At 40.8% G+C, this 18,636-nt stretch overlaps 1 protein-coding gene across 1 annotated transcript in view; it reads left to right on the forward strand.

Moving 5' to 3' along the window:
- LOC133487209 (actin-related protein 3) overlaps nucleotides 1-15,966 on the forward strand; it is a 23,595-nt gene extending 7,629 nt beyond the window's left edge. Inside the window, exons 7-12 of the mRNA XM_061793414.1 lie at nucleotides 3,436-3,579; nucleotides 5,759-5,932; nucleotides 7,062-7,154; nucleotides 7,345-7,470; nucleotides 9,243-9,326; nucleotides 15,056-15,966. Of these exons, the coding sequence (XP_061649398.1) occupies nucleotides 3,436-3,579; nucleotides 5,759-5,932; nucleotides 7,062-7,154; nucleotides 7,345-7,470; nucleotides 9,243-9,326; nucleotides 15,056-15,151 (717 nt within the window). The 3' untranslated portion in view covers nucleotides 15,152-15,966. The remainder of the gene's footprint in view (nucleotides 1-3,435; nucleotides 3,580-5,758; nucleotides 5,933-7,061; nucleotides 7,155-7,344; nucleotides 7,471-9,242; nucleotides 9,327-15,055) is intronic.
- Nucleotides 15,967-18,636: the final 2,670 nt, after the last annotated feature.

The following is an 18,636-nucleotide window of genomic DNA, read 5'->3' on the forward strand; positions in this document are numbered from 1 at the left end:
ACTCGTGCATGCCAACTGCCTCACCCAAATTACTAGTGGTATCACGATTCAGTCGTTCATTACATCGATGTACCGATTTTTATTCTTACGATCCAACTGGATCATTCAGCTGGATCGATCTGTGCTTGGCAAGTTAGCCTTCCAGATGAAAATATATTGATTGAAGTCATTTTAAAAGATAATCAATCAATCGTATCCATACAAGGAAATAACACATTGGAATTCAAGCGGCATACATTATATGGAGGTGTGAGTGTGTTGTATTTCCAAGAAACATGCTTGTAATTCCTTTTACTTAGCTTTATTTTTCAGTTAGCACCCAACAGTAGTTGGACTGAGATACCACTGTGTGTGTGTGTGTGTGTTTTTTTTAAGCGCTTTTATCGATAAAGATGTGGGCCTTTCTGGTCGATGGCAGATGAGAATGCGGTGAGCGAGAAATCATAAAAATTAATGCGTGTGTGGTGCACATTGAAACCTTTCAAGCTTGCTAGCTTAGCTAAAGAGGAGAATGAGTGACAACGTCACCCACTGGACGGCGTTTCGCAGCATCACGTTGTGCTACAAAGATCAGGTTTGTTCATTTATTTTGCCCTCTATGTACAACCCCAATTCCAATGAAGTTGGGAGGTTGTGTTAAACATAAATAAAAACAGAATACAATGATTTGCAAATCATGTTCAACCTATATTTAATTGAGTACACGACAAAGACAAGATATTTGATGTTCAAACTGATAAACTTAATTGATTTTAGCAAATAATCATTAACTTAGAATTTTATGGCTGCAATACGTTCCAAAAAAGCTGGGACAGGGTCATGTTTACCACTGTGTTACATCACCTTTTCTTTTAACAACATTCAATAAACGTTTGGGAACTGAGGTCACTAATTGTTGAAGCTTTGTAGGTGGAATTCTTTCCCATTCTTGCTTGATGTACAGCTTCAGCTGTTCAACAGTCCGGGGTCTCCGTTGTCGTATTTTACGCTTCATAATGTGCCACACATTTTCAATGGGAGACAGGTCTGGACTGCAGGCAGGCCAGTCTAGTACCAGCACTCTTTTACTACAAAGCCTTTTGATGATATTATGGACCGTAGATGATGAAATCCTTAAAATCCTTGCAATTGTACGTTGAGGAACATTGCCCTTAAACTGTTCACAAAGAGGTGAACCTTGCCCCATCTTTGCTTGTGAATGACTGAGCAATTCAGGGAAGGTCCTTTTATACCCAATCATGGCACCCACCTGTTCCCAATTCGCCTGTTCACCTGTGGGATGTTCCAGACAGGTGTTTGATGTGCATTCCACAACTTTCTCAGTCTTTTTTGCCACCTGTCCCAGCTTTTTTGGAACGTGTTGCAACCATAAAATTCTAAGTTAATGATTATTTGCTAAAAACAATAAAGTTTATCAGTTTGAACATTAAATATCTTGTCTTTGTAGTGTATTCAATTAAATATAGGTTGAACATGATTTGAAAATCATTTTATTCTTTTATTCTTTTTTTTTATTTATTATTATTATTTTTTTTTTATTATTATTATTATTGTTAACACAAAGTCCCAACTTCATTGGAATTGGGGTTGTATTATTAAAACTTCCTAAAAGCTTTTCCTCGTGGAAACCTTATTGTGCTTTGTTTTTAGCTATTAGTATTGACTGTTTAAAACAGGGATTTTCAAATTTTGGGTCCAGCCAGGAATTCCTTACAGTGGAGACATTTTTCCAAGGATGCCCTCATAATTCTAACACCAATTAAACATCTCCTTTCGAGGAAAAAACTGACCGAACAAGTGAAATCATAGCAGCAAAGAATCTAGAAAATTTCACCTGCACTGCTGGTATTTATTTCACATACTGGTTGAATTTTTGGCTATTAAGTTTCGAATTGATATTCAGCCACCGAATCTTTTCGTATCATTGTAAATGAACCAACATCATCCTTAAATCGAACCACAAATCGTGATACGAATCGAATCATTGCTCAAACGAATCTTTTCACCCCTAAAAATTGCTCTTTTCATAGTCTTAATATTTCTCATTTCTTCAACATGTTGCAGGGACATTTGTTTTTAATAAATCCATATACTCCAACATCCATCTATCTATTTCTTATATACTGTAGCTCAGCCTGTTAAGACTCTTGGACGAGCTGTATAGAAAGATGCTGGAGTGACCTACTGTATGTGCTTATAAAGTCAGATTTGTGTGATTTTTTTAATAAATATTAAACATAGCGTGTTATCACTCAGTAGGGAAACACATTTACTGTAATTTCTCGTGTATAATCCAACCCCCCCCCCCCAAAAAAAGTGTCAAAAGTCAATAGTGAGCATTATACATAGGTATAGGGGGGAAATGAAAAAGCTTTCACATTTTATAAATGTATGCCGCCATCTAGAGGTTATAAAAAAGCTGTGCAATTTCATTCCAATGTCACCGCCACCTAGAGCTTATGAAAAAGATGTAGCTTACACTTTCATTCCAATATGACAGGGGTACATATGACTGCAGATCCTGTATGTACAGTTGTGGTCATAAGTTTACATACCCTGGCAGAATTTGTGAAATATATATATATTTTTAAATATGACTGAACAACAACCATCATTCATTTCTTTATGGTTATGTTTTGTTTTAACGATAATGCTTTTCTGAAATGCTTGACAGTTTAATTTGAATCCCCTTAAAATAAAATTTAATTTGTTTCACCTAGCCCTTCATGTTTTCTTTAAATAATTTTACCCATCTTACAAATTCTGCCTGGGTAATCAAACATATGAGCACAACTGTGTGTTTTCTCATTTACTAAATAGAAGTAAGGCTGTGAATTTCAAAATAAGCACAAGTAAATAAAAAAGTAATACATGTTCAAATAAAGTGCTTAACTTCAGAATAATTATTTGAAAAAAATACTACATGTTTTGATCATAGGGGTAGAAGCAAAATCATGCATTGTAAAAATGCATTATACAAAGGTATAAGAGTTTTCCAGAATTTTAAGGTCAACTTCGAGGGTGCGCATTATACAGGAGAAATTACGGTTGTTGGAGTTGTCGAATTGTGATACTCCGCCCCCATATCCCAAAATGAAGAGAATAAGCTTTTTTAGCCATCAACCGGTGCAGTGAGAGGAGTTGATCGTAAGTAGCTCATAGTATTTCAAACATTGGAATGATTACACAGCTCAGAAAAATTTTCTTGTATAGTACATTACAGTTTCAGGGTGACTGAATCACCATGTCTGTGGTTCTAATATGCACACAAATACATGTTTATCCAGTTGGCATCTCATTAAATAAATGTAATTGACATCAATGTTACAAACATTCTCCTTGTATTTTGCATATCGAAACCCTATTATTTGCAAACTTTATTGAAGTATCCGTGTGTGTGTGTGTGTCCCATTTTTCTTTTAACTTGTGCTCTAGGCTGAAGGTTATGTTATTGGCAGCTGTATAAAGCACATTCCCATCGCAGGGCGAGACATTACTTACTTCACCCAGCAGCTGCTAAGAGAGAGGGAGGTGGGCATCCCACCAGAGCAGTCACTGGAGACAGCCAAGGCAGTCAAGGTTTGTCCGCATTTTGAGTTTTCAAGGGCTCTGATTTATTTTCCATTACCCATGAATTTTACAACCATAACTTGACACTTGTAGTTATTTTTCGTTTTTTTTTTATTACTTTTTTTTTTAAGCACATCTGAGGCGATAAGAAAATCAATGCCAAGTCAATACAGTATACTATATTCAATATATATTTGTATATTTGATGAGGCTGCAACCCTTCAACATTTTACCACTTGCACAGCTGTGCCACACGTATGACTTTACCATAATCCAAGAGACTAAAATTTTTTTTTTCTATAGTTAGAGCAAATGGCTTAAAGGGCCACTAAAACCAAGATGTCAAAACTTTGTTTTATATTAAATGTGCATATCTTCATTATCAAGGAAGGAAAAAGTATGTAAACCATTTGGAATTTCTTAAAATCCTGCATAAATTGGTCATAAAATGCTGTGCTCTTCCTCTAAATCACAATAATAATAATAATAATAAAAAAACCCCAATTCGTGCCCATTTATCCAGTCAAGTGTACCGGTTGCGGATTTTCCGTGCTTCATCGCAACATCCAATCTTTGACGAGATGTTTTGGTGATAAAAGTATTTAATTCCACAACTGAAAATGTACTTTTGGGCCAAATTTTTGGTGACTTAGAAATTTTAACTGGCCAGCGTCTATAAGTATGTGGTGGCTCAACGGGTGTAATGACCCAGGCCATTAGGCCATTGATGTCGAACCCTGCCCAACTGTGAAGTATCGTGGAGGGAACATTATGGTATGGGCGTGCTTTGCCTCCTCAGGGCCTGGACAGCTATCATCAATGGAAAAATTAATTCACAAGTTTATCAAGATATTTTGCAGAAGAACTTGACGCCATCTGTCCAACAGTTGAAGCTCAAAAGAGGTTTGGTGCTGCAACTGCACAATGATCCAAAACACACAAGCAAATCAACGACACAAGGGCTTCAGAAGAAGAAAATACGTATTGTCATCATCTACATGCGCTAACCAAGTTGTTAGCTGATATGGATCCTTTTTGCGAATCTCTTTCACATCAAGAGGTTAATGTAAATGGGTTATACTCTTCGCTGTGATTCCTCTGATGACCGCTGCGTGTTTTCCATCTCAGCCACGGTGTACATTTGATCGAATGAGTAAATCCATCGCTCCCGGCAATCTGTCAGCCGACAAAGTTCAGTGCCGTGATCTAATAGCAGGCAACTTGCTATTATAGCTTCGACATCATTTCCTGTTTGCAGCTGATGATGAGTCGCCCCCATACATTGATTTAATTATTCTGTTTCATTCTTATACCACAAATGCATTAATCAGAGTGCCGTGTTTTGACTAGTGCTGGCATATACGATGTATTCTTCTTTTGGGTTTAGTTCCCCATGAAAATTCTGTGGTTCATTCAAACCTTAACTATTGTTGTGTTTCCTCAGGACGACACTAGGTGGTACTCATGTTCTTGTTGGAAGCGGCAAGACTGTTCTATTTAAGTCTACCCATCCCTCCATTCTCTGTATCGCTTATCCTCCCTTGCTCTTATAGAGCTACAGTTCCAAATGAACAATTAACTGACAAAAACAAACATTTAAAAAACCTGGGAGGCTGGGACAATCAGAAAAATACATTTTCTATCAAAACCTAAAAACAAAGAACTTACAGTAAACGTATCAAAAGAAATTAAGAAAACCACTCATTAAATTTCAATTCAGTTGAATTTTTAGAGCAAATCCAGATTAGGTGGAGGTGGCTATTGTCTCGGCCGGTCACATTGAGATACAAAAAGGGGGCTAAAGGGAAGGAAAGCGTGACGATCACCTCTTAAACTTAAATTGATTCACCTCAGTTATATGGTTTATATTGGAAGTTTCTCTCAGTAGGAAGAGATATACAGATAAGGACCGTAAAGGTTGTACATATTGGTTGTTGAAAAAATGTTCTTTCCTCTGCTGTTTATGCTATAAAGTGGTTGTATAATTTCCTGTAAGGAGAACCTGTGACTTCTGTGAAACGTAGGAATAACATAGTAATATATACTTGAAATTCTTTACGTGATATCCTTAACTATTATTAAATATGTTTTTAATTTGAGAAAATTAGTCAGGACATTATTACCCTTCTTTTTCCCCCCCTGTGTGATAGTAAGGCTCATATAAATGTTCACTCAATGTCCCTGTTAGGAACGGTTCAGCTACGTGTGCCCAGATCTTGTCAAAGAGTTTAACAAGTATGACACAGACGGCTCCAAGTGGATTAAGCAGTACACCGGTATCAACGCCATCAGCAAGAAAGAGTTCACTATTGATGTGGGATACGAGCGATTTCTGGGACCTGAGATCTTCTTTCACCCAGAGGTAAGTGGTGTGTGTGGGGGGGGGGGGTCTTAACAACCAAAATGTACAAAATTGGTTGTGATTGACACTTGATTTCAGTCGTCATCAAGATCCATTTAACATACTGTAGCTAAATCTAAAGGTGTGGACACTTGAGATGTGGGTCGTCCGGACTCAAGTTGTAATTGGACAATGGACTTTTATTCTAGGTTTACTTTTTTCTGGAGGGTCTTAGGCACTTGTTTTTATCATGGGACACATTATAGTTATGTTTGCCCTCGGGGGCATATAATGGTGTAATAATACACGTAGAATTGATGCGTGTGTCCATATTATCATCAGATCAAAAGATGAATATGAGACAAGAGTTCAGAATTCCAGCTTTTATTTCATGGTATTTACATCTATATCTGTTAAACAACTCGGGACTTTTCAAGTGAGCAAAAGTATTGGAACCGACATTAATAAATTAACTTAAAGTTTAATATTTGGTGGCATAACCCTTACTTGCAATAACTGCATCAAGCCTGCGACCCATTAACAAAGGAATTGACCTTGCCGTTCCAATACCTTTGGTGGGGACTCTCTCTCTCTCTCTCTCTCTCTCTCTCTCTCTCTCTCTCTCTCTCACTCTCTCTCTCTTTCTCTTTCTCTTTCTCTCTCTCTTCTTTCACTACATCGCTCGGTGTGTGGCGGGCCCCCAACCTTTTTTGCATCACGGACTGCTTTCATTTAAAAGCTAATTTTGACGGACAGGCATAAAAACAAATACCATTTCAGTGAATGTCATTTTTGTTCAAAGGAGCCCTGCTTGTTTCTCTTTAACGAACCAGTCCCTTCTTGAAGTAATCCCATGACCGAGATGAGCGTTTTGACAGAGGCACCTGATTGGATGCACCTGATTTTCAAAATAAAACTTCTTTCACACATGAACAATCCAAAAAATATCTGTTCCGACCGGCAGGCACTCGCGACGCGTGATCAGAGGGCCCCGCCGGCATATACAACAACATATGGCTAGCCATGACCCCTGCCAGCCAGAAGATGAGCTGCACTGTTTGTTTATTGGCTAGGCATGTGGTTAGAGTGAGCCAATTACACTTCTTGTGTCTTACCTGATATATTGTCTTCTTTGTTTACTACTACCTAGTTTGCCAACCCAGACTTTACCCAACCTATCTCTGAGGTTGTCGACGAAGTCATTCAGAACTGTCCTATTGATGTCAGGCGTCCTCTCTATAAGGTAAGCTGGCATTTAGTGCAAAATAACACACAATTACCTATTGGTGAGGAAGCAAGATTTCACAGTATCTATGCTTGTCAACAAATCCTGCTTTGATGCAACTGTTATCATGATTTTCTATCAAGGCAGACTGACCCCTTAACCAATTTTAGATTGTTAATGAAGTTTAATTTAACTTTTCCTTGGTCAGAACATTGTTCTATCTGGAGGCTCCACCATGTTCAGGGACTTTGGTCGCCGTATGCAGAGAGATTTAAAGAGGACTGTTGATGCCAGACTGAAGATGAGCGAGGAACTGAGTGGAGGCAAACTTAAGGTTTGGAAAATGTACTTTATCACAACAAAGACTGCCACCCACTTGACTAGTATACAGAATCAAAGGTTCACCCTTGTAAAATTGTTAGAAAACAGGGTGCGCATAAATTTTTAATTTTTTTTTGTAAAGTGGTTGCATTCTTCATTAATCCTGTGATCTCACATCTTAGCAGCGCGTGCACATGCAGCAGCTTCTCTCTGTCCCAACCGAACGATGTTTTCGTGTCTTTCATCTTATAGCCCGTCTTTGTCAAATCTACATGTCCCAAGGCGCAGATACTACTTTTATGGTGTTAGTCTACTGTCACTGAGGAGCTAAGGAACTGCGGTCTGCTCAGGGTGCCTACAACAACTCCGACCCCCACTCCTTGCATCCCGCCCACAGTGGAGGCGCCACGAACGGCAAAGGAAGAAGCAGAAGCAGGGCAAGCGTGGAGGTATCAGAGCAAGGCTAGCGGCTAAACCACACAAGCCAGCAATTCCCACCATCGTGTTAGCCAACGTACTCTCTCTGGACAACAAGCTGGATATCATTCGACAACTCTGTTCTACCCGTAAGAGTCTGCTCGACCGGCTAGCATGCTACTGAGGGGACAGAACTCTCGTCGAGGGAGGTAAGAGCCGCGGCGGCGAGCTCTGTGTTCACATCAACGTAGCATGGTGCCGGGACGCTGGCTTGGTCAGTCAACACTGCTCACCACTACTGGAGTTTATGGTTCTGAGGTGTCGGCCATTTTATTTACCGAGGAGAAGCACTTCAAGACTGTTTTGCCACCACAGACTGGACCATGTTCAAACAGCCTGTCACCAACAACTCCATCACGGACCTTCAGGAGAACACAGAGACTTACCACCTACAGCATGGATGAGGTCACCACCACTAAGTCCATCACTGTTCGTGCTAATCAGAAGCCATGGCTGACGGCGGAGGTATACAAGACTACTGAAGGTCCGCAACTCTGCTTTTACATCATGGCGATGAGGAGGGCCTGAGGACAGCTCGGGCCAATCTTTCCCGTGGCATCAGGGAGGCCAAGGGGGAGTACTTCAGGACGATCGCCCACCGCTTCAGTAAAAGCAGTGACACCAGTAGTCTGTGGTTTTTCAGACAATTACAGGATGGTGCTGATTCTCATTCCAGCCGCTTCACACTCTGCTACGAACTGCTCCAGTGAGAGTTGGAGGTCACGGCTTGATGAAGCCAACAGAACTACATCATCAGCAAAAAGCAGAGATGCAATACTGAGGCCACCAAACCGGACCCCCTCTACGCCTCGGTTGCGCCTAGAAATTCTGTCCATAAAAGTTATGAACAGAATCGGTGACAAAGGGCAGCCTTGGCGGAGTCCAACCCTCACCGGAAACGAGTCCGACTTACTGCCGGATATGCGGACCAAACTCTTGACTCCGGTCGTACAGGGACCGAACAGCCTGTATCAGGGGGTTCGGTACCCCATACTCCCGAAGCACCCCCCACAGGACCCCCCTGAGGGACACGGTCGAACGCCTTCTCCAAGTCCACAAAACACATGTAGACTGGTTGGGCGAACTCCCATGCACCCTCGTATTAATATATAAAATTATTTGTATAGAAGGCACAGATAAATTGCCATGATTTGATTGTGTTTGTGACATTCTAGTTTGTAACATTCAATCGGTTTTTGCTCTGCTAGAAGGACATCTGTTAGGCAGTGATGGCGGAACCCGTGCTGCCGCTGTTCATCGTGACATGGTTTGCAGAGTATGAATTATGTCAAATTCTTCTCTCTGCAGCCCAAACCAATTGATGTCCAAGTTATTACTCATCATATGCAGAGATATGCTGTCTGGTTTGGCGGATCAATGTTAGCATCAACGGTAAGTAGCATAGCAGTACACACTTGCATGCGTTGCTAGATGACTGTGATCTTTGTATCTCGTGACTGGAAGTTCGCAACTACATTCATATTAAACTGTTTTTTGTACTATTTGAATAAGTATACCACGTTCCAAATTAGTATTGGCATGTGTTATACAAAAACATTTGCATTTTAGCATTTATGTGGTTTTTGCATATTTGTTTCTCAAGTTTGTTCACTAACTAGAGGACGTCTCAATTTCAAACAAGTTTGATAATTACTTTCCCAGCTGAGCCTAATTTTTGGTGATTCCACATTATTCGTAAGTCACCCCCCCTCCCAATGATGAATGCCATGCAATTTTGGATTGTCCAGTTGAATGGAGTTCTGGATGGTTATGGATGACCACCATGTCAAAACAATGGATGCGGAAGTTGTTAAAGGGGTGTTGAAGAGGGCTCCTATGGTAAATTATAACTAGATCGGCAAAGATTCCCAACAGCTGTGTTGCTGTCCCACATTAGTATCCTGTGAGAGATCATCAGGTGTGCTGTGGGAAATTATACAATTTCACTGAATCGGTATAGAAATGATTGTTTACTACTAATAAATTATCTTTGTTTATGGGCATAGTTGACAGCAGGCATGCCCCCTTCTTCCTGAATGTGTCCCTTATATTCTTCCTTATTTGATTATTTTTTACTGACTCTTTACGAAAAGGAACAAAAACTGAAGAGTGTGTAATGAAAGAAGAGGACGCTTTGCTCATAACACTAGTCAAAGAAAGTCTTTTGCAAAGCACTCCATTGTTTTCCTGACTTCAGTCTATTTTATCTACTGTAGTCTAATCCGAGCCAATCCCAATTGATTTAGGGTGAAACTGCAATTAACTTGTGTGTTCCTTTAGAGTAGTCTACTTAAGAGTGCTGCATAATAATTTGACACACACACTGCGAAAATGCAGTAAACATAGGCACATTTAGTACTATTAAAAAAGAATGAGTCATGAATGCAAGGTGAAGAGTGAATGGAATGCTTTGAATAACATTGTCTGTTTCTCACATTGATTTATCACAGAGCCATTTCTTCATACTTTTGTATTGGAAACGTTGGTCAAAGGTCATCCAAAAATGATTGTTCAGGTTTCTCTTCTAAAGATAATTTTTCGCCAAAATGTTGTGGATTTTTAAAGTTGCTTCAGAGTAGTTTGCAGCAGTTTGATTCAGAGAGAAACAATCTGGAAATTGGGCATTTTACAGTGCTGTGAAAAAGTATTTGGCCCCCTTCTCAAATTCTTATATTTTTGCATAGTTTCGCCACTTTAAGATAATCAAACAAATGTAACCCAAGTGAACTTAAAATGCTGTTTTAAAATGATTTAATTTATTAAGGAAAAAAAGAAAAACACTTTTCAAAGTTACCTGGCCCTGTGTGGAAAAAGTAATGGCCCCTAAACCTAACAGCTGGTTGGGTCATCCTCAACAGCAACAACTGAAATTAAACATTTTCTAGAACTGGCAATGAGTCTTTCACATCTCTGTGGAAATATTTTGGCCCACTCTTCCTTGCAGAATTGTTTGAATTGAGCAAAAATAGAGGGGTTTGAAGCATTTTTAAGTTCATGCCACTGCATTTCAATCCGATTCAAGTCTGGACTTTGACTGCGCCACTCCAAAATCTTCATTTTGTTTTTTTAAGCCATTTAAAAATTGACTTGCTGGTGTGTTTTGGATTATTATCCTGCGGCAGAACCCAGGTGCGCTTTAGCTTTAGGTCACAAACAGATGGCTGGACATTCTCTGAAGGAGAAAAGCAGCCCAAGACCATCATACTTACCACCACCATGTTTGACTTTTGGTAGGATGTTCTTCTTCTCAAATGCTGTGCTACATTTACAGCAGATGTAATGAGACCTACACCTTCCAAAAGCTCAACTTTCATCTTGTCTGTCCATATAATATTCTCTCATAAATCTTGGGAATCATTCAGATTTTTATTCATTCATCTTGGAACGCTGCCATGGATGCCATTTTTAGCCCAGTTTCTTCCTTATTGTTGTGTCATGAACACCTACCTTAATTGAGGCAAGGGAAGCCTGCAGTTCTTTAGAAGTTGTCCTAAGTTCCTTTGTGGCCTCCTGGGTGAGTCATCGCGGAGGCATGGTGGAGCGTTTGAAACAGAATGGTACTTCGCACAGTTCCAGAGATCTATTGAATATCTGTGTGAAGACTGGAGCGAGCTGGTCCGCGCAGACTTTGAGGCAGGATGGGGACACGTGGTCTGGGCCTGCCGCTTTGTTAATCTTTTGTTGTTTAAAGATGCGTCTCACATCATGTTCGCGGATGGTTAACGCAGAAGTCAGTGGAGTGATTGTGGTTGGTGGTGTGGCCGGCCGGGTGGGTGTGGGGTGTGATAGTGTCCTTTTCAAATCTGCAGTAGAAGGTATTCAAGTCGTTGGCTAGTGTGCTATTGTTCTCAGCTTGGGGGGATCGTCGCTTGTAATTAGTCAGCGATTGGAATGCATGCCAGACTGATTGAGTCGTTTGCACTAAACTGTTTTTCCAACTTTGCTGTATAGATCCTCTTTGCAATGTTAATTTCTTTGGTCAGCTGGTTTCTAGCTCGATTATACAGGGCCCTGTCCCCGCTCTGATATGCATCCTCCTTAGCTTGGCGAAGCTGCTTAAGTTTAGCAGTGAACCACGGCTTATTGTTGTTGAATGTGCGAAATGATTTTGTTGGTACACAGACCTCTTCACAGAAACTGATATAGGATGTGACTGTGTCCGTATAGTCATCCAGGCTGCCAGCTGAATTTTCAAAGACACTCCAGTCTGTGCAGTCTAAACAGCTTTGAAGTTCCATCTTTGCTTCATTGGTCCACCTTTTCACTGTTTTCACCGTAGGCTTCGTGCATTTAAGTTCTTGCCTGTATGTCGGTATTAAGTGAATTAAGCAGTGATCAGACGAGCCCAGTGCTGCACGAGGTTTGGCACGGTATGAATGTTTTAGCGTAGTATAGCAGTGGTCTAAAATGTTATTTTCCCTGGTAGGACAGTCGATGTGCTGCTTGTATTTAGGGAGTTCGTGGTTGAGTTTAGCTTTGTTAAAGTCCCCGAGAATAATGAGGGGTGAGTCCGGGTGTTTTTTTTTCAATTTGGTTGACTTGTTCGGCGAGCGTTAGCAGTGCGGCGTTTATGTTAGCTTGAGGCGGAATGTACACGCCAGCCAGGATGAATGATGCGAACTCACGCAGCGAGTAGAATGGCTTACAGTTAAAAAGCAGCGACTTCAAATGCGGGCTGCAGTGTGTGCTGAGCTCCGTGACGTCCGTACACCATTTTTCGTTGATATAGAAGCATATCCCGCCGCCTTTTGTTTTCCCCGATAACTCCGCGATGCGGTCTGGTCGGTGAAGATGAAAACCCGGAAGCATTACGGCGCCATCGGGTACAGCCTCACGAAGGCAAGTCTCCGTAAAACACATGGCGGCGGAACGTCCGAAGTCTTTACTGGTCTTTTTCAGAAGATGAAGCTCGTCCATTTTGTTGGGTAGGGAGCGTACATTCGCGAGGTGGATGGACGGAAACGCCAATCTGTGTCCTCTCTTGCGGAGTTTCACTTGGATGCCGGCTCGCTTCCCTCTGTGGTGTCCCCTCCGTTTCCATGCGCCAAGGACCGCGGTCGCTGCTGCGGTGAGTAACTCCGGGGAAAAAAACTAAGCGGATTTGCGAAAGTTGGTGAAAGAAAGTCCGGAATAGCCTCCTTGATGGTTAGCAAGTCTCCCCTTGTGTAAGTGAGTGGTGTAATGTCTCCAAAGACGAACGAAAAAAATCAAAAACAATACTAGAGAGCGCTTAACCGAGGCGACCACACTGGTAGGCGCCTTCTTGTATGACCCCCTACCCATCCTTGAGGACTTGCACGCTGCCAGAACTAAGACAAGAGCGTGCAAAATCCTCTCGGACCCTCTGCATCCCGGTCACCGGCTCTTCCGGCTCCTTCCCTCAGGTAGGCGCTACCGATCAATGCAAACTAGAACTAGCAGACATTCCAACAGCTTCTTCCCTCTTGCAATCAACTTCTTCAACACCTAACCTACAATTCCATTTCAACATTCTGGCAATTTTTTTAACTTGAGTTTGTTGTCACATTTCTGTGGGGCCAATTATACATTACTCGTGCACTCACTGTCGTAGTCTCGCCACGCTGCACAATTTGCATATCTGTTGTTGACCGATACTGGCCACTCGTGCCAGAGTAGCATCTGCCCCATTTGCACACTGACTGAGGACTATCTGCAACATTTGCACAATCAACATTGTCCCTGATTATCGCACTACTCGCTTGAAGTCTCGGCGCCCTTTTCACAATGGTCATTGCACCGGACTATTGCAATATTAGTCACCCGAAGTGCTCGAGGACTCTGCATCTTTTTGCACAATTGTCAAAAAAAAAAAAAAAATGTACTGGCATTACCAGATAACTAGCAACCCTTTATTGCTCAGTGACAGTTTTTTGTCAATGTCTTTATGTGTCAAAAGTGTTCTCTGTCAATTGACTGTCTGTTGTCGTACTAGAGCGGCTCTAACAACCGGAGACAAGTTCCTTGTGTGTTTTTTGGACGTACTTGGCAAGTAAAGATGATTCTGATTCTGATTCTCTTGGGGTAATCTTTGTAGGCCGGGCCCTCACGCGAAGGTTCACCACTTTCATGTTTTCTCAGTGTGTGGATAATGGCTCTCCCTATGGTTCGCTGGAATCGTAAAGCTTTTGAAATGGCTTTTATAACCCTTTCCAGACAGATGGATGTCAGTTACTTTATTTTTATCTACTGTTCTAGATTTTCTTTGAATCATGTCATTTTGTTGTAGCTTTTTTAGATCTTTTGTCCGACTTGATTTTGTCAGCACAGGTTCTGTTTGAGTGATTCTTTTATTATTATTATTGAACAGGTCTGGAGGTAATCAGGCTTGGGGGTCATCAGTGAAAATTAACCAAAAATTGTGATTAGCCACAATTAATTCATCATTTAACAAGGGGGCTAATTAATTCCACACCGAGCCAGGTAACTTTGATCCCCCCCCCCTTCTTCAATAAATTAAATCACCATTTAAAAACAGTATTTTAAGTTCACTTGGGTTATATTTATCTGACATTTACATTTGTTTGATGATCTTAAACAAAGTGCGGAAGCTATGCAAAAATATATGAATTTGAGAAGAAGGGGGGGGCAATACTTTAGTTTTGAAGTTAATACTTCAGTTTTGGGTTGCAACTAACAATAATTTTCTATTAATCTGTCTTTTTCGATTAATCAATTAATTGGATTTACAAAAAAAAAAAGTTACATTTCCATCCTTTTACTAAAAAACAGGACATTATTTCAAATTGACAGTGCAGAAAATGCACCACTTAAATTGGCAATGATTAAGTTGCTGGTTTGGTCCGCAATATGTCAGAAAATAGTAAAAACAAATGTTGATTTCCAAAGTAAAGGAAGATCTTTGCAAATGTCAAATTTTGATGAGTATTCTTTGTTTTTATAATGAATATAATTATTATTATTTACTGTACAGAGGCTGAAATTCGGAGGACTTGGACAATTTGAAGTAAAACAAGATCGCTAAACGATTAATCGATTATCAAAAATCGGCGTCAATTAATCCTTGCACCTCTACCTCTCTTGTTTTTATTCCTTTTTGAGTGTGTTTTAACTTGTCCTTATCTTTGCCTGTTGTTCCACAGCCCGAGTTCTACCAGGTTTGCCACACCAAAAAGGACTACGAAGAGATTGGGCCAAGCATCTGTCGCCACAATCCTGTGTTCGGAGTCATGTCTTAACTAAATCTAGCAGCATTGGGGTGGGTGACAGGGCGGGTTCGGGTTTGACTTGTTGTCAAGGACAGGTTCAAGAGGTGGAAAGAGGTGGTGCTCTTGAGGCAGCCCAGAGAGCTAAGGACTGTTTTTCTTTTCCCTTTTTGCCTTTTGTTTTTCAAAATGAGGGAAATGGTTTTACAGTTTTGCAAAACCGTTTGGCTGATATTTTTTGTTTCTTCTAAGTAACATGCAGTGAATGGTGAGGATGGTGAAGTGCATGATTGTGATGATCAGGGGTTGGTGGACACTTTGAATAATAAAGCCTTTACATCTTCAAGGTGGGAGTATTTCTGATGCGTTTAGAACACAGCTTTGTCTGCATCTCTCCTTTCTAGCTCCAAAATACACTGTGTATCTCGAGAAGAGCTTGTTTATATTACATGCCTTTTTTAATTGTAAATCCAGGATGAAATCAAGGGTTAAAAAATAATTGACTGTTTCATCTGATGGTGCAGCTTTGATACACAGTATTTTCCAAACTTTACTTAATATTCTCCCGTGTGTGTCAGTGTGGTGTGTCTCCTAATTTCTCAAGCATTGAATCATTGAATGCTTTCACTTCAGACAGTGGCAGGTTTCCACCTCTATGATGCAGGGAAAGAAAACAAGAATTCGAGATTAGAACGAACCAATTGAATTCAAATGACTGTGAGACCAGTATTATTTCATCAGTTTTTTTTTTGTTTTTTTTTATTAAATACCAAATTATTCAAAGAATGGAATTTGTGTATTTAATGCCTTGCTACATTCCAATAAAGGCGTGAATTGGTTTCTTAAAACTGCAGTTTCCTGTACTTTATTTTCAGTCATCCTACTAACGTGTCACAACACCCAAGTAAAGTTTGATTAAAGCTTGGGGTACTCTTTGTAAACTATTCTTTATGTCATTTGAATCTTCAGGCACAGGTGTCAAACTGTTGGCCCGGGGGCCAGATGCGGGCCGCAAGAGTGTGAGTGTGCATTGACTGTTTCTTGGTAAAATACCAAAATTGCAAATTGTCTTGACTTTTAAAAATATTGATGTTGCAAGCATGTTTTGTTACCAACCCCCCTTTTAAATAATATTGTTTCATACTGTAGTTGAACAAACAGTTTTTACTGGCATCTGATTTCAAAAGTAATTACCCATGAATTTGTGTATATGTAATAATAAGAGGCAATTCATATACATTCATATGGGTTTGCAGCCATAACGGCCCTCCATGTGGAACTATAACTGCGAAGTGGCCTGCAACAAAAATGAGTTGGACTCCCTTGTTCTAAGACATTGTTAAACATGTATACAGTTTTTTTGTGGTCTGATCATTACACAAAGCAACAGCTTCCAAATCATTTGGACTGTTAGGAGAACAGTGTATCTAAGCTTTGCTGACCACTCATTTTAGTGGTATATGACAGATAGGTCGATGACAGAGTACTCAGAGAGGAACTGTGGTGCTACATGCAGACGTCTGGAGTGGCAGAGAAGTATGTTGGAGTAATACAGGACGTATGAGGGCCGCAGAACAGTGGTGATGTGTGACTGCATCAGGGATCAGCCCTGAGCCCCGTCCTGTTTGCAGTGGTGATGGATAGGCTGACAGATGAGGTTAGACTGGAATCCCCGTGGACCATGATGTTTGTAGATGACATTGTGATCTGCAGCGAAAGCGGGGAGCAGCTGGAGGAACAGTTAGAAAGATGGAGGCATGCACTGGAAAGCAGAGGAATGAAGATTAGCCGAAGTAAGACAGAATATATTTGCATGAATGGAGGGGTGGTGGGGGAAGAGTGAGGCTACAGGGAGAAGAGATAGCAAGGGTGGAGGGCTTTAAATACTTGGGGTCAACCGTCCAGAGCAATGGTGAGTGTGGTCAGGAAGTGAAGAAACGGGTCCAAGCAGGTTGGAACGGGTGGAGGAAGGTGTCAGGTGTGTTATGTGACAGAAGAGTCTCTGCTAGGATGAAGGGCAAATTTTATAAAACAGTGGTGAGGCCAGCCATGATGGATGGATTCGAGACAACAGGAAGCAGAGTTGGAGGTGGCGGAAATGAAGATGTTGAGGTTCGCTCTCAAGAGTGACCAGGTTGGATACAATTAGAAATGAGCTCATCAGAGGGACAGCCGAGGTTCGATGTTTTGGAGACTAAAGTTAGAGAGAGCAGACTTCGATGGTTCGGACACGTCCAGAGGAGAAATAGTGAGTATGTTGGTAGAAGGGTGATGACGATGGAGCTGCCAGACAAGAGAGCGAGAGGAAGAACTCAAAAGTGTTCAATTGACTGTCTGTTGTCGTACTAGAGCGGCGACAAACTGCCGGAGACAAATTCCTTGTGTGTGTGTGTTTTTTTTTGGACATACTTGGCAAATAAAGATGATTCTGATTCTGATAAGGTTGATGGATGTCGTGAGGGAAGACATGCGCGCAGTTGGTGTTCAAGAGGAGGATGCAGGAGATAGGCTTACATGGAAAAGGATGACACGCTGTGTTTTGTGTACACTTTTATTTTACTTTCTGACAGTTTTTCTTCAACCTACTGCTGTTTGTAAATTCCTTTTGGATGACCGTAATTCTATGTTTTTAAAGATTTGAAATACAAAATGAATGTTTATTAGCAAACTGTAGTCTACATAGAGCCATATTGTACAGTACCTCTTACAGTATATCATGTCAAACATCCATCATTCATCCATTCTATTAACCGCTTATTCTTACTAGGGTCGCGGGCGTGCTGGCGCCGATCTCTGCTGAGTTTGGGCGAGAGGCGGGGTACACCCTGAACTGGTTGCCAGCCAATCACAGGGCACACACTGGATAAAGAATTAACCATTTGCACCGACAGACGTTTCAGCGTCTTCAATTAACCTACCGTGGATGTTTTTGGAATGTGGGAGGAAACTGGAGAAAACAAACGTATGCACACGGAGAACATGCAAACTCCACACAGGGAGGCCAGATTATAAACCCAGAACCTCAGAACTGTGAAGTGGATGTGCTAACTAGTTTTTCTAGTTGCTCCCATTGTAAAACATTTCATTGGCACATTTTGTTGATTTGGTTTTGTGGTCAGTATTATCTTACATAATCTACGACTCCAATTCCAATGAAGTTGGGACGTTGTGTTAAACATAAATGATTTGCAAATCATGTTCAACCCATATTTAATTGAATACACTACAAAGACAAGATATTTAATGTTCAAACTGATAAACTTGATTGTTTTTTAGCAAATAATCATTAACTAAAAAAAGCTGGGACAGGGTCATGTTTACCACTGTGTTACATCACCTTTTCTTTTAACAACATTCGGTAAACGTTTGGGAACTGAGGACACTAATTGTTGAAGCTTTGTAGGTGGAATTCTTTCCCATTCTTGCTCGATGTACAGCTTCAGCTGTTCAACAGTCCGGGGTCTCCGTTGTCGTATTTTACGCTTCATAATCCGCCACACATTTTCAATGGAAGACAG

Source organism: Phyllopteryx taeniolatus, chromosome 12 (genome assembly GCF_024500385.1).
Source record: "Phyllopteryx taeniolatus isolate TA_2022b chromosome 12, UOR_Ptae_1.2, whole genome shotgun sequence".
Classification (NCBI taxonomy): Eukaryota; Metazoa; Chordata; class Actinopteri; order Syngnathiformes; family Syngnathidae; genus Phyllopteryx; species Phyllopteryx taeniolatus.